Source organism: Rhinolophus ferrumequinum, chromosome 27 (assembly GCF_004115265.2).
Source record: "Rhinolophus ferrumequinum isolate MPI-CBG mRhiFer1 chromosome 27, mRhiFer1_v1.p, whole genome shotgun sequence".
Taxonomy (NCBI): Eukaryota; Metazoa; Chordata; class Mammalia; order Chiroptera; family Rhinolophidae; genus Rhinolophus; species Rhinolophus ferrumequinum.
Window position 1 is genome coordinate 8,457,302 of NC_046310.1, and position 16,344 is coordinate 8,473,645.

General features: G+C 37.7%; 1 protein-coding gene across 15 annotated transcripts in view; it reads right to left on the bottom strand.

Annotated features, from left to right (window-relative positions):
* ESRRG (estrogen related receptor gamma) overlaps positions 1-16,344 on the bottom strand; it is a 549,261-nt gene that overhangs the window by 45,001 nt on the left and 487,916 nt on the right. For all 15 annotated transcript variants that reach the window (XM_033099785.1, XM_033099783.1, XM_033099793.1 and 12 more), the window contains one exon: positions 13,564-13,725. In XM_033099785.1, coding sequence (XP_032955676.1) covers positions 13,564-13,725 — 162 coding nt within the window. The remainder of the gene's footprint in view (positions 1-13,563; positions 13,726-16,344) is intronic.

Sequence of the window (16,344 nt, forward strand, 5' to 3'; positions counted from 1 at the left end):
ACACTCTTTCTTCCCTGGCCATAGGAAGACACTGCATACATGCACATTTTCACAGAGAATGACTTAGATGAAAAGAATACATTGCTCCAACAGACAAGTGCTAAAAATGTGAAACTCAGAAAAATAAAAAGTTTTTGTTCACTTTTTTCCCCTGAGGAAACCATTCTGTCAAACTAGATGAGGATGAAATAAATCATCGGACGAGCTCTTGGTTGTTTTGGCTTTTCTTTATTTTTACATGTGTGAGTTCATTTTCTTTTTAATAGCGAATACAGAAGATTGGACCTGGCACTGCCAGTAGTTTCTGATGGGAGAAAGCATATGTTTCCTGTCATGTTGGCATCTGACTGCCACAGCCATGTGCACGTCAGTTCAAGTCCTTCCATCAAAGTTTGTGCCACGGTGGGGACATTGTTAGAAGTTGAAAAAAAGCAATGTCCATTTGAAGCTCGTCTGTGAACTTTGCATGAACCGCTAGGAATAATGTAGTGTGATGACAAGCCAGTTATACCTTCCACTAAATTTGCTGTCTGGAATGAACTGAAATAGTGTTTGGTTTGTGTAATTACGTCCATCTATCTTTATATTCCAGCGGCATATCGCAAATTGAAAATACTAAAAATTGACTGTTGGTTCTGATATTTAATGATTGCCAAAGACAAGACGATGATTTATTGGTTACTTACCGATGTGACACATTTGCATCTTATTAGACGGAGATTACTATTCCTTAAAATGCGGACGAGGCCTGATCATGTCTGATGGATTGATTTGATTTGCAAATGTAATCAAACTAATAAGAGGGAAAAAATGAGCAATAATGCCTTGTTTTTCAACTGGCAATCACTCCCCTGCCAACAAGGCTGATATCCCTGACTAAGCAGCCTTTACACAGTCTTCCTGTCGCCTCAAATAAACAAAGGGATGCTAAGAGCTTGATAAGAGGATAACAAGCCAAGTATGGATGCAACATGGAGCCTGTACCTCTGAACTGTGCCGTGGCAGCGAGAACAAAAGTTAACGACAGGAGATGCAACGCGATCTGAACAATCCTGAGAAAAGCTGTTGCTGTGATCAGCTCTACCTGCCCATGATAAGTCAAGGTAAATGAAGACCCTTTTCTGAAAGCAAAGGAACTCTGACACACTCAGGCAATAAAGAAGGCCCCCGTTCCTAAAGAGATTTCGTTTCTGAGGTAGTTCAACCATTGAAAAGTCAAATAGGTTCAGAACAACCACATATGCATGGTTTGAAAACAGCATAAAAACCCTCTCAGGCAGTCCACGGCCTTCAATTTAGTTCACAGAATATCACTACTATACAGAACACAGAAAGAAGAGCTGTAGGGTGGTAAACTCTGAAATACTGGGCCAGGAGGCATGGCTGACATCTGACTTCGATCACTCTCAAAACATTTCTGCAAGACTCTTGAGTACGTGTGACAGAAAAATGGAAACCATGATTCTGAGTGAGCTACAAGGCAACACATTCTTGAAATCAAAATTCAAAAAGTATGTCAACTGTAGGTCAACGATGCCTCATAATCATAGAGTGATAACACAGACAGTCTCCCGAGAATAGCAACTTTAGTGTAAGGCCTATCAGAGAGTAGGCTCTCCCTGCATATATTGGTTCAGTGCATGAATGAATGGGTACTGACTTTGCTGCAAAAATATATCACGCACAATATTTTTGGTGGTGAATTAAATATTACAAAGTATTTAGAAAAATGTCAAGTTGAATTTCTAGAGCTTATTGCCATCTTCAGATATCTCAAATATTACTGTAGTTGACGTTTTGATGATATCCCAATACCCATTCTCAGCCCATATAAAATGTATTCAACCATACCAACACAGTGTGATCAGATTCAAATGAAATAATAAATAATTCTATTCTGGCTATATAAAATTGCCTTGGAAGTTTGAGTTAAAGTTTCAGAGCAAATACAGAGAGATTAAAACCTACACCCCTTACTGAGTAGAAATGGGTTCGATAACTGACCAGATTCATTGAAATCTGTAAATTATTCATGAGCTAATTTCAACCAAATGTTGAAAAATGTACTGATCTTCCAGACATTGTTTTCAAAGATAGTATCAGGCTTTACAGAGCAGGTGTATTCAGTGATACTTTATAAACATCATATCACATGTATTCATGTTATTTTATCCTTATGTTATCGAGACACTTAGCTCTACGCCATGGTCGTCTGTCCAGCAAATTCGTGGCCACTTTGGCTGTTGGCTACACTGCCTAACCTCAAGCCTCGCCAGGGATTTCTCTCTACTATATCTCCCGAAAACAGAGGATCCTGAGCCAGACCTAGAGACGTATAATGCTTCGGGAAGGGGTTTGATCAGATGTATCTCGATAATACATCCAGTCCATATCAAAGATAACCAACAGATGGGTTTATTGCTTATAATTTGTGGTATACAATTTTTAAAATACACCACAATCACTTTTCTATAACATTTTCACGGCTAATCTATCTTTAAGAAATGTATTGTCCATATAAATATATGTACGTGTTTATAGATAATGTAATAGGATGTGGTGTATAAAGAGATACAATCAAGATAATTTGCTAATATTTACTACTATGCATAAGAATGTATACTTTTTTTTTTTTTTCTGAAAAACTGATAGTGACAAATATCAATTGGTGCCCAACTTGGAGTTAAAAGACCCGAGTTTTAGTCTCAACTCTGTCACTGACTGTCTTGTGACTTTGGGTAAGTCACTCACCTTTCCTGGTCTTCAGTGTCTTTCTCCATAAGTGAATGAGTAAGGGAAGGCAGTTGCCGTTATCGAACACTTACAATTACACGTCAAAGACTGGATTGGGCACTTTATATGCATTAGTTCACTGAATTGTCCTAGCAACCTACAAAGTAGACATTATTCTCTCCATCTTACACATAAACAAACTGAGTTCATGGAAGGCAGCAATATCAGAATTTAAACCCAGATCTGTAACTGCAAAGATGGTACACTGCCCACTACAATAACTGTCGTCGCTTCTCTTAAAATGCCAAGTTCTAGCCAATTATCCCGACGGTCCATTCAGGCTTAAACATCTGAGAATTAATTTTTTTGGGGGGGGAAAGAGTTCTCTCTTTCGCATCATCTCATTTACTTAAAAAGGGTGTCACAAAGCTTCCTCTAGGCTTATTGTTTCTCAATAAGCAAGCACATTTTTAAAGCCTTGGGGAAATCGATCATACAGCCCCTGATATCACAATAACAGTAACAGAAATACATCAGAAATGCCTTAAGTAATCACTCCGTGTTTTTCCACAAAAGGTTAATCTGAGTAACACGCACCATTGAAAAGCCCTCTTTGGAGTGTCCTCCTTCTTTAGGTGTAGACATCTGTGCTGAAGACAATACCTGCCACTGGCTTCTGCCACCAGGACACAGAAAATCACAAAAACCAGTACGGCTGGACGTTTTTTTCCTAAAGTGCTGACGACGTCAGGAGGAGTTAGTCTTTCCAGGAACCCCAGCTGCTTCTTTTCCCTCTCTCCCTCCTCAGCCCAGGCCACCATGTGCCCTGCCACAAACGTGCTGACTGGCTGAGGGGGCCCAGCACTTCAGGTAATTAATCCTTTCCTAATGTAGGTTAAGCAGGTGTGAGCCTCCTTCATGGGGAGAGGAGGGCGCTACTCTTTAGGGACACCCCTGGAGTGACGGTATTTAATTGGGCTCCGATGACTCCAACCTGAGAGCGTGCTGCCCACCTGGCCAGCCAGGTCTCCACTCGCTTCATCGAAATCCAGTTGGAGAAACAGGTCCTTTCTCCTTCTTCATTTTATAAACAACCTGCACTTAGGACCTAATGGCTGTTCTAGCACTGGAAATAGAATGTCCTTATTTGGAAGCCAAGGTATGTGATTAATGGGATCAAATTTCGGGATTTACTAAGTTGAATTGACTCCAGCTCTCGGCATTACCAAGGGGTGGTATTTATCCATTATATTGTTCACTTTCACTAAATTACAATTCACCAGTACTTTTTCATTCATATAAGAATAATACTGACCTACACTAGGAGAGATCCAAGTATAAAACAAAAGCTGAACATCCAATCTACTTGGAGTTTGTATGCTGTGTACATCATTCCTGACTCCTGGTGAAGAAAAAAAATAAGTAACTTGGCAAAAATAAATAAAAAATAAAAGTTGTTGAATGCTTCATAGAGAAAAAAATCATATGTATTTTCTTTCTGGTAAAAAAAGGAAACAATTTTCTTTTTAAAATGAATATGAAGGTATTTTATAAACAAACAGAAGTGTTTGTCATACGGCATAAACTTCTTAGAAAGTTTGGTCAATTAAAGTGAGTTTGGCAGGTTAAATAGGTTCTTTTAATTGTACTGTTCGAAGCAAGAGTCAGAATGGTTGAAGGTGGCATGAATTAGGGAGCAAGCAGTTTGATTTTAGGGAAATTAAATGCTTATAGCCGTATCTGTTAAGATATTCTCTGATTTGTGAAATGTCACTGATATGCACAGCTTGGGTTGTTTGGACATAGATTTGTCAGAAATTAAAAGAATAATAACATATATAGATAAAGGGAGGGCAGTGCCTTGACTACGTGACCTTGACTCTGGTTAATAAATTTATGCTGAACAGGAAAGACGCAAGTTCCAGCTGTAGATTTCACCTCCCTCTTCTCCTTTCTCTACTCTGACAACCCCTCCACGGAGGTGATGCAACAGTCTACTGGAAACTCAATACCAAAAAATATTCTCTGATAGCCCTCACACCTTTCATTCCTCCCCAAGTACCCACAGTGAGTTCCGCTCAACTCCCTTTCCTCTTTCCTCATCCACACCCACACCATTTCTTTTTACACATCAAAACCACACTTTGTGTCTTGAGCCTGATGGTTCCTTATTCACTCAACCTTGTTCTAACAAGGAAGTAGGATGACTTAGTCACACACACACACTCACACACACACTCACACATACGCACACACTCACACACTCTCACACACAGACACTCACACACACACACACACACACACACACACACACACAACACAGCAAAGGCTGACATTCTTGGGGAAAAGGCACACAGAAGGGCCAAGGTCTAGGGCTTTTCTATACTGAAGTTTAGGATCCAAAATTATTTCAAATTCTCTTCATGGTGATGAAAAAGCTCCATTCTTTAACACACACACACACCCTACTGCTACTACTTCAAAGCACAAGTACTTTCAAGTTAATCGTTCCGTTTTGTGTGGGATGACTTGAATATTTATTTTCCCAAATAACTAGGTTACGTCTGAGCTTTCACAGACTAAATTTGATACGTGTAATCCTGCATTACACAGCTATTTTTATGTACAAAATATAATGCACTGTACCAGAAATCCTGAGTTCAGCTGAGTAATGCACCCTCTCAAAAAGAAAACTCAGCAGTTACCTTTTTTTTAAGAATTCACTTCTCCGTGTGTTTAAATAGTGATTTTAAATTGCTCTGTATTCTATAGAAAACTGTTTCTCTGATGCCTGAAGTCTCCAGCTGCCACACAATTTATATCTCTTTCCTCTGCTCTTTGTTTTTCAGCCATTTTCCCTGAATGTCAAAGTCAATTTAGTGCATTTCACTTTGCTGAATAAATCAGAGGCGAAATCCTTGCTAAAAGTGAAAATTTGATTTGCTAAAAGGAGCTTAGGGCAACTATTAATCAATATATCCAGAGTGTCAAAGCCAAGGCCAGGATAGACATGCATTCATTTGGAGATTGGCTGAGGCAGATAAAGGGGGACGCAGGGGAAAAAGTGCCACTAGGCCACCAAAGGGAGGTGGGATTTGGGTTGGAGAGAGGGTCAAAAAAGGAGCCAAGTGAGAAACAAAATACATTGGCATCACATTCTGTTCTTCTTCCTCCGATTCTTTTAGAGGTGGGAAAAAAATTTTAATTAAGCATGGAAGCATATATGGATTGTACTAATTATACTAGTTTTCGTATAACAATTTTCTCACAAGACACAAAAGCCCTTCTCTCTTTAACTCATGAAGCAGCCGTGAGAAGAATCTCTAAAACTCAGAGGTAACAGCTCCATTCACAAACAGAATTCCAAAACAGCAAGATAGGAATTAGGCTAGGTCTATAAAATACCAATAATTTGATCATCCTCAGGTAGATTTTGGGCTATTTCAGGCTTCTGGAAGATCATGATATATAGTAAACTGAATGACGGGACTTATCCTATCACCTTATCATTCAAAGAAGCTTAGCACTTACCAAGACCTTGCCTGAAAATGATATCATAGTTTAGGACCCAGTACAAATAGAAACCTTCAACTCTCAGGAACGTAACATATTTTCAAAAAGTATTGGGTTATCTTTCTTTATGTGAGTTGACTCAAAAGCTATGATTTTAATCTTTTCAAAAGGCAGTTCCAATCATATGGCTCAGTTTAAAATTTCAATGGCTCCCTGTCGCTTTCAGTATAAAATGTTATTTCCTTAGCATGAAATTCAAGATCTTTCACGACGGGGCCGCTGCCTGTGTCTCCAGCCTCATGCCATACCTTCACCCATGGACTCCTTTCATCCGTCCATGTGATTCTGGGTGAGAGAACTACATCACCACCCTCATCCCTGGGTTGTGGCTGTCAGTTCATCTTTCTGAATCACCCACTATGCTGTGAGGGTCTTAAAAGCAGAACCTGGGTTGTACTGATTTGAAGATGTGTCCTCCATTTCCTTCTTTAAGTTATTCTCCTTTCCTTTAATCTTTAATTTTGTAATCGTGTAGAAGACACCATTTGAGAACAGGACAAGTGTGTTACATTTGCCTAGACTTGTTCTGAAAAGCAGGTAGGTAACGTGGAAAAGTGACAACGAACGTGGGGGAAGGCGGTTACAAGTGGGAAGAAAGACATGTGGAAGCTACTGGTGAAAAGTCAATGAAGGTAAATATTCTATAGGTTCAAGGACCATTTCTAATAGTGTGAGTCCCACATACAGGATACCTACGGATTGTTGTAAACGTCAAATAAAAGTTTGTAAAAGTGCTTTGTAAACGAAGAACTACATAGATGTTTGTTATTTCTGCATTTAAGCTTAATCCCATGAAAAAGGAGATGACCACATATACGCACAGGCATGCATATATATTTACGTAGACACGGATGCATGAGTTAGAGTAAATAGCATGTCATATGAATCTTTTCCCTAGTACCAAACACAGTGTTAGGTACATAGCAGACACTCAAGTGCTTAAATTATATTCACGGTTGCTATGAAATCATGATTCCTCTTTGATCAGAGGTGTCCAATGGCATGCCTATGTATATTTTTGGGACAGCTAGTAACTGAGCAGAAGTAATGCTGGAATAGAGGTCACAAGAGCACAGGTAACTCAGCATGGTGACAGAACAGTGACTTAGGTCACAAACAGTGGCACCGCATATGAAGACATCTCTGTATCTTGAAGAACATTTCGGTGTCTCTTGAAGCCTCTTGAGGTCTCTGTCTAGGAAAACCTGGCAACTTGTGTGTTGGTCTATACATTTTCTTTTCTAGCAAGGGTAGCTGTGGAAAATGACCAAGTCCTTAGGAGGTACTTCAGAGTATGTTTTTCACAATCATATTTAAGTTAAATACTTCCCAACTTGGTGGTTTCTATTTCCATATCACGGTTGTGACTTCATTGAGTTATTTTAGGTTTGGCCAAAGAGGAGTGACTAAATTATTTAGACGCTAATGATCCTGTCCACCTAGGACAAAATGATGACAACAGCCATACAATAATCCTCCTGGTCAAATAAGCTCACTCCCTCTCTATTACAACCAATATTTATTCTGAATATTTTTTGAAATGGCTTTGATTAACAGTAACTTTTTGGATAACTTGATTTTAATTGCAACAAAATGACAATCTATGTGCAGTATCTTAGAAACTAAAATGAACACTGAATATTTTATGTTTAGGTAATGCTTTACAACTTGCAAATTAATTAAACATATGTGTAGAACTTGCATGTGTATTTTTTCCTCATTTGGTTGCCATGTATAACTAATGGCTACAGCAATTAAGTAACTTAGAAAAAATTACTCAAACAAGTACAAATCAGGTTTTTAGATTTGACTTTCAAAATCATTCTACCCTTATAAATCACAAGCATAGGCACACTGTTCAACAATGACCAGGTCCTTTAAATATAACCTCCAAATACTTGGTAATGGAATATGCTTATAATTTGAGTGGTATTCTTAAGTGCCAAGGCTTTGGTCTTAAATTTATATTTTCTCCACTTATCTAAAAGACTCAACTATTTCTTAGTTCTGAAATCATTAACTTACAGGCACAATGGAAAAATTAATGCTGAGAAAAGAAGCTGTATCTGCTTTAATTCATTCATAGCAAAATACAAATTACAACTACATGTAAATTAAGTTACAGGAGCAGGTAGTGCGTGGAGCCTCATGGCCAATTCACGGTCCTGTGCTACACATATTTTTAATCAACTAATCAATAAAACATTTATCCAGTGCCAATGATACAGATCCAAAACAGAGCATGGGCTGCTATTTATATATAACTCTCTCTGTCAACAATGCCCTCTTTCCTACACATTAAACCATACTCACACACTTATTCATGGAAACATACTTTGTGTTACAAATGGGAAAGTAATTTTACAGTAATTATTTCCATCACATTTTTTTGTGCTTTTGCACATATCATAATCACGTAATGGTGCTACCAATTTAAGATATGTAACGAGCATTTAAAAAATGAAACTCCCACAACTTTGGTTGAGGGAATGATATAACCTTAAAAAATGGTCTCTACATAAAATGCATTAGAACATATGATGTAACTTTCAGCAATATCATTAGCAATGAATGTTCAAAATATTCTTGGGTATTCTCCCACAAAATTTATATCCTAATGTAGAAATAGTTTATCCATGCTTTTTAGAGACTTATGTTATTTCTAGAAAAGTCTAAATACTTCTCTTGAAAAAATATAATAAGCCAACTCAATAAGTAATTTTTGATACATTCTTCTAACTAAATGTTTTCACAAAAACTATTTCTGTGTAAATGGAAAATACTGGCTTCTACACTTCAGATTTCTGTTTCTAATGTGAATAACTATATGTAAAGTCTATTTTATCACATTATCTTCCTAGTGTGGTTTTCTTTTAGAGTTTAATATTATGCCTTCACTTTGTAGGAAGCAAAATTGTAAGTTTTTTGTTTGATGTCATTACAATAGACATAATTTTAAAAATGTAGCTAAGAGACCCCAAATATAGTTGTTGAATCTGTCATGTTAAAAATAAACAAGCCTACCTAAAAATTTGCCATATTTGATAAAGAAAAAAAATCGTCTAAAATGCATGTATTCACTTAATTGTTCAAACACCTATTCTTTCAAAGTAAACCGTCTGAAAGATCCATACATATATTTAAGCCATTTTTATAGGTCAGTTAATATGGGTTATTCTTTTTAAAGCACCATCTGACTAAGCACATTGTGCATTTTGCTAACCGAGTTACAGTACATAATAATATTTGAATCCACCACAAAGAACAATAATAGATCTGACTGCTGGGCTGATAATCGTCTTATCACACCCTGTGAAACCTAGCTCTAATATTTGATGGAGCCTCCATTACTTGGCAGCCCATTCTGAAAAAGGCCAACAATGGAGAGAGAATGAAGTGGAGTGTGCAGTACCTCCATATCTACATAAAAGAGATTAGAGGCGACAGCGTTCCATTTTACAGCTCAATCATATTGTGTTAGCATGCGCTTATCCGAGCGCGGACGAAATTGAAAGAGAAATAAAAAAGAGTCAGGCAGATAGGAACCAGAAAAGCGAGGCATGAGCAATTTCCAAGGATATAAAAGGATGCTAATGGCGGCACCCTGTCATTCTTAAAAAGGGCTATTAGGGTACCATCATCTGTTCTTGTGCCCTTATGCTCCTCCAACTAAAGTCAAGCGTTTTCTAAAGCCTTTGTGATCTTTTTTTTTTCTTCCTATAGATAAAGTATGGTCATGTTTCATAACAACACACTTTTCCATTTATATGATTTATTAAAGTAAGTGAACTAATTCTATTTACTGATAAAAAAAAGGCCCACTCCATATGTATTTTTCTTCAATATTTTCTTTTGCTGCATTCTTCACTTTTTTTATATAGCAAAAGCAAGTATACAAAAAGTATGTCCCCAGTAGTGCACAAAGACTACTGATCTTATCTTAGATGTTAAACTTAATTCTTAAAAAGTGTGTGTGTGTGGTGGGGGGGGCAGTGAGAGAGAGAGAGAGAGAGAGAGAGAGAGAGAGAGAGAGAGAGAACAGGATCAAGAGAGGAAAGGCTTATAATTTTGTTTGTGTGTGTTTGTGTGTGTGTGTGTGTGTGTGTGTGTGTGTGTGTGTGTGTGTAGACATTTCACTAGTGTAACCAAACAAAGAGTTTTGAAGTTATCAGGGCTGGGTCATGTTATCAAGAACACGATTTCACTTTTAGCAAGGCAGTAATGTGCCTTTAGTCTTCCTATTTTTCTGTCCTCGTACCCCTCTCCCACACTGCAGCTGTGCCCGACCTCCCAGAATCCAGGGTAAAGCAACACAGCATCCTTCTACCTCAAAACACTGTGTGCACAATTACTGTTAAAAAGGTAAAAAGAATTCCAGTGAATTCTTGTTTTGCTAATCCCTTTCTGAAAAGCCAAGATACCCCTTGCTTTGAAAGCACCTTCGGGGTGTCAGGGAAACCAGAGCTCTGAATCGTCACTCCACAATGACCTCTTCTGGCATTTTCTACAGAGAGAGAATAACGTCAGTCCCCACCAATTCTAAGCCTCAGCTTAACACTGAACACATAACCGTATAGGAATTGCTTCCACCACTGGAACCGCTGTGACTCATCGTTATTTAAAGTTATTGTTTTCAGAAAAGTCACTAGAGTCCCTTTTCTGGGACAAGTTCCTTTGTAAACTGACATTTCTACTTCGATGCACAATGGGACCCACAGATTCGGCACTGACTTTTGCTTCCCAGAGAACACTGGAAGGAGGTGTTGAGTTGTATTGGTCCTTTTTATGGAACGTCTGTACAACACCCAAATTCTGACTTAACAAATCCCTAATCCAGGTGGAACTTGGGCAGAGTTCTCTGAAGTAATGGGTGGTTTGGAGTCACAGTGACACAGCGTTTCACGCTGTTGTGATTAATAACAATAGTATCATTATGACTTTGAAACAATTCTTTGGAGAGCAATCAACCAGGGCACTGACATATCCTGATTCAACTCCAGGAAGTAGTGCTGAATGTATGCATTGAGCACACTGCATTTACCTGGGAACGTGTGCGCGTGTTTTTACCTCTTTCTACCTCGAGTTTCCCTATCTTTGAATTAATGATAATCATAACTGATTCCTTGTTGGGAACAGCGATTCTCATTTGGGACAAGAGGCACGGTTTTGCCCCCGAGAGGACATGTGGCAATGTCTGAAGACATTTTTGTGTGTCACAACTCAAGGGCGCTACTGGGTAGAAGCCAAGAATGCTGCTAACTACCCCACCATGAACAGGACAGTCCCCAGAACAATGGATAATCTGGTTCCAAATATCAAGAGTGTCAAAGCTCAGAAGCCCTCGGTAGTAATAATGGAATGATGCTATTTTAAATGTATGAGCATACACCAGGTGCCAAAAAAATATATACATTTTGGTCAACATCACTCAAGCAGTAGTTTGCTATCATCAGAAGTGTCTGGACGCTGATGGTAACCACTTTGAGCACGTCTTGTCATTGCAGAAGTCAGGAGTGACTTGTATTCACCTTCTGTTATCGGTATATATTGAGTATTACAATTTCAATACAGCTTTCCTTTCTTAAAATGTGTATACATTTTTTTTGCCACTCTCTGTATATATACCGTGTTTCCCTGAAAACAACACCTAACCGGAAAATAAGCCCTAGCATGATTTTTCAGGATGACATCCCCTGAATATAAGTCCTAATGCATATTTTGGAGCAAAAACTAATATAAGACCCAGTCTTATTTTCAGAGAAACACATCATTGATTACCTAAAAAATTGTGGACATTTCAACAAATGTTAGTTTTGTTTCTTTCAGCTTTAAAACCCCACCTTCCTTCCAGATAAGTTTACACACACTGTTCAAGCCAATCTTTACTGTTCCCACTGCCACGATTCCCAAATATCTTAACATCTTTTAGCATATTCTTTTTTTGCTTCTTCTAAAAGTCATACAGATGTGATTACAATCCAAATGCAGTTTCAACTATCCATATGAGCAAATTCTCATCCTGTTTTTTGTGTTGTTGTTTTTTGTATTTTTTTTTATAGGCAGTGACCCTTGTGTAGATATCTTCTGAAGTACACACTCAAGCTCACCTATTTAACTAGTTTTGACTTAATTTGGGGTACTTTATTAGCAAACAGTGTAAGACAAAGTAGCTAGTATAATACAGAGTGATGTTTAAATTAGTTTACAATTTGCTTGGCCTCATCTAGAACAGCGCCGAACAAAGCCATTCAGAAATGTCAGCTGTGTTCCTAACCACTGTAACAAATTGTCGCCTGAACGCTGCACACCTAATGACTTCAAATTAGCTTCACTGCGATATCGCCTGACAGTTCGTTACGACTGTTAGCAACATAGCTGGCGTATCATGACCAATAAATTGGTTTCCGTGTGGGCTGGGAAAGGGACTTCCATCAATTTGATTAAAGAAATTACTGTAGCATTCAAAGCATAAAGACAAACTAGTTTAAGGAGACAGAAAGAAGTTAACTGTACCAGAAAAACATTGCTCATCGTTCAAAAACTTGTTTATAAACTATTTGGAGATTAAAATTCAGACAAAAAAAAAATCATAATTCAAGTAGACTACTCAAGCTCTCAAAACTTGTGATCAGGCATATGCTTGATGTTACAGGATGGGTCAAGAAAGAAAAGTAACAGGACATTTTAAAATATTACTTTTAAGTTACCATATGAGAAAACTTCTGATGTCAATTTAACAGTTCTTTTCATCATGTCTGTATATAAATTCTTGGTAAATATCTCATTGTAAACCAAAGCAAAGCTTGTGACTGTGAATACAATTCCGTTTAAATGGCCAGCATGAACAATGAAATGAGTGATTCTTAAAAGGAAAAAAGGCCCATTAGACTACTGCTGACAAAAACATGTTTGAACGCGAAAAGAAAACGAGTAGAAGTATTTCCTGAGGAGAACGGTCAGAATGTTAAAGGAGATAAAGAAATGGTTTGAAGAGTTATATTCTCTTTATCTTATGTTGCCCAGGATACCTTCATATATGAAAACATAATTAACAAGAGTTCAAGGTGGTACAGACATGAAAAGGTTTATGATTCTGTGAGGGTCAGCCAAACTCTAAATTACCATTAAAACACATGTAACGGCTAAAAGAAAGCCTAATGAGAAAATGTTCAATTTGCCTACCTGTACATATACAACCGAGGGAATTAATTGCAACCTTTTTTTTTTTTTTTTTTTTTTTTTTTTCAGAACATGTACCTGGAATATGCTTCGCCCATCCAATGATAACCACCAGCTCTCGGTCGGCCAAGTCACACAGTGTAGTGAGGGCTTTGATGTCACTGTCGGGGATAGTCGGGTCGGGCATGGCATAGATCTTCTCCGGTTCAGCCACCAACAAATGTGAAACAATCTTGTTATCTGCAGGATCAGACCAGAGTACTACAAAATCACTAGTAGCATCATCCTTCTTTTACAAACCGTAAAGTATGTTGTGTTTGGAAAAACAATTCACATCGCCGACCACAAACCCAACCTAGTCTAGTGATGGTGCAATATATGCATATGACGCAGCGTACAGGAAAACTGGTAGCAAGACAAGCTGCTGCGCTCGGAACGGAATACGTTCCTTTCTTCTCTGCTCTGCCTGCCTTTGCTGGAAGGAAGCACCTGCCCGAGAATGGAATTCTTTCTAGCAAACAGATAAGAGAAGTTAGATGCTCTCTGGGTGCGCGCTTTGATTCTTAAGTGGGATTTGGGGAAGCCGCTTAAATACCCTACAACAGCTTTCAAATAAAAATCCACAGTAAACCACTGAACTCTAGAATATAATGTGGAAGGCTAAGAGCTACTAATGCCCGTTGTCATAATGGCCATGAAAGTCATTAATTATCTTAATTCCTTTAAAGAAGAGCAAAGGTCAGGGCCTTCTGCCTGGGTGAATTACTGACTATATAACTCCATCTCTGTGGAATGCATTAAATAGGAATTTCTTTCCTTTCTCCCCAGCCCCACACACCCAACCGATCTTCCAAATATAGCCAATAGCAGTTTCCAGAAAAATACCCCTACTTAAACGTTACAGCATTTTCCTCTTTGGAGTGTCTACTTCTTTATTCCTCTATTTTCATCTGTTGTCTTTAGTTCATTCTCTGGTTCAGATTTATCTGTCTAAAATTTGTGATAGATGTTTTTAAAATCCTTCATAAAATAAACACTAGAGACAAATGGAAAGCATCACATCGAATGTGTTTTATTGCTCAGGGGCATGAGAGAGTTTATGGAAGGGGTTGTAAAGCCTTGCTAACAGAATGATTTGTCTTGTTGGCCCAAGTCTCAATTTCTGTGAGTAGCTTTAGATTTTATATTTTCTGCTAAGTGAGGACATAGAAATGGGTAGGAATAAACCCAAATATTTTAGTGTTCTATGTACTATTACTCTACAAAACTAGGGCATGAAATGGGAGTTTTGTGAGTGCAGCCAAAGTTGCTTCTGTGTTTACTAGATCATTTTCCTTTCACTATAAGTTTTTAACTTTTTAAACTAAAATGAAAGACTCCCTGACCTTAGAATTGAAAACACAGCATTCTTTTATTCTCCTTTAACACAGTAACAAGGAGATTTATCCAAGCTATAATTAGCAATTTTCCTGACGTATTTCAAAATGTTATTTGTATAGCTGCCATAGGAATTATATTTATTGCAAATAATCAACAGATAGCCATTCAGAAGCAGTGATATTCAATTATGATCAAATTGAAAATGCAAATTTGGGAGGAAATATTCCCAAATACCATTTTCTACGGAAAAAAACAAAACATTAAATAGGAATTCTTTTTTTTTTTTTTTAATTTGCAGGATCTGCAAAGAATGACATTTTTTTCTTGTATATGCTATAGAAACAACACCCTGTATTTTCAGTTACGCTTGGAAAAGTTTCAACTTTCATTGCTCTGACAATGCAACAAAACCTGTCAGCAACTACTAGATTCTCAGGATTAGAAGAAAATGCAAAAAAGAAAAGGCACAAAAATGTAACCAAAGGAAATCCTGAGTTTGCTTCTTTTTAGTACAAGAAAAATGCTACCTGTTTTACCCAAGTCAATGGATACTTGACTTGGGCTCAGAGAAACTGGGTTAAAGCTTAGAAATTCCTATCATTCAGAACATGGAATAGCCGGCAGCACGGTTTCTAGGTAAATCTTATTTAATGTTTCCCTAATTAGAATCAATAAAACTCAATTTTCATTCTTGGGCTTTTGTGGTACACAATCAGTCAGGGTCCAGAAATCTCCCCCAGCCACTTTCTCTGCAAAGCCTGTGCAGTCTCCTGACACTTATCTGACAGGATCTGAAAATTAAGTTTTATAAATGTTTGTTACAAAAACACACTAATTGGATGGACTCAGGAAAATTAACACAGAGGCCTTGAGATAATGAGTAATGATTTATTAGAAGTCCTCTTTATCTCAGACAAATGAAGCTCACTGAAATTGCTGTAATCTTCTTAAAGATACTTGACAAGTCACTTCCCAATTTCTCAGGTTTGCACAGAAAACCATAGATGTTCCTCTACCAATGTGGACTTAGAAATGGGCTGATGCTCGTTTTTCTCTCAGTAGAGGAAACTATCAATGGGGATAGTCAATGTTTGTGTAAAATGAATGAGAAACGGGCAGTCTGTGTATTACTGAATCCAGGAAAACGAAACCTCTAGTGAAATTAAGCATTAGTGTTTATTGCATTTTATTGTATTATCAAAAAGTTTTTTTTTTTATTATAATGTGCAAAATCTGCTTAATGCCGTCCTAGATTGTATTTGCAGAATGCCAAACAGCTTATGCAGGCTGAGGAAAAGATGCCAGATTGGACAATTGAAGGTATAATCAACATAATGTTTTTTGGAAAGGCAAAAGGAAACTATGCCATATGTTCACTCAAGCTTTAATTTTATGTAAAACTGGTTGTTCTTCCTTTGACATAGCAAAAGTGTCCTTTCATTTACAGTTCAGGGTCTGTTTTATTTATTTAACTCATCC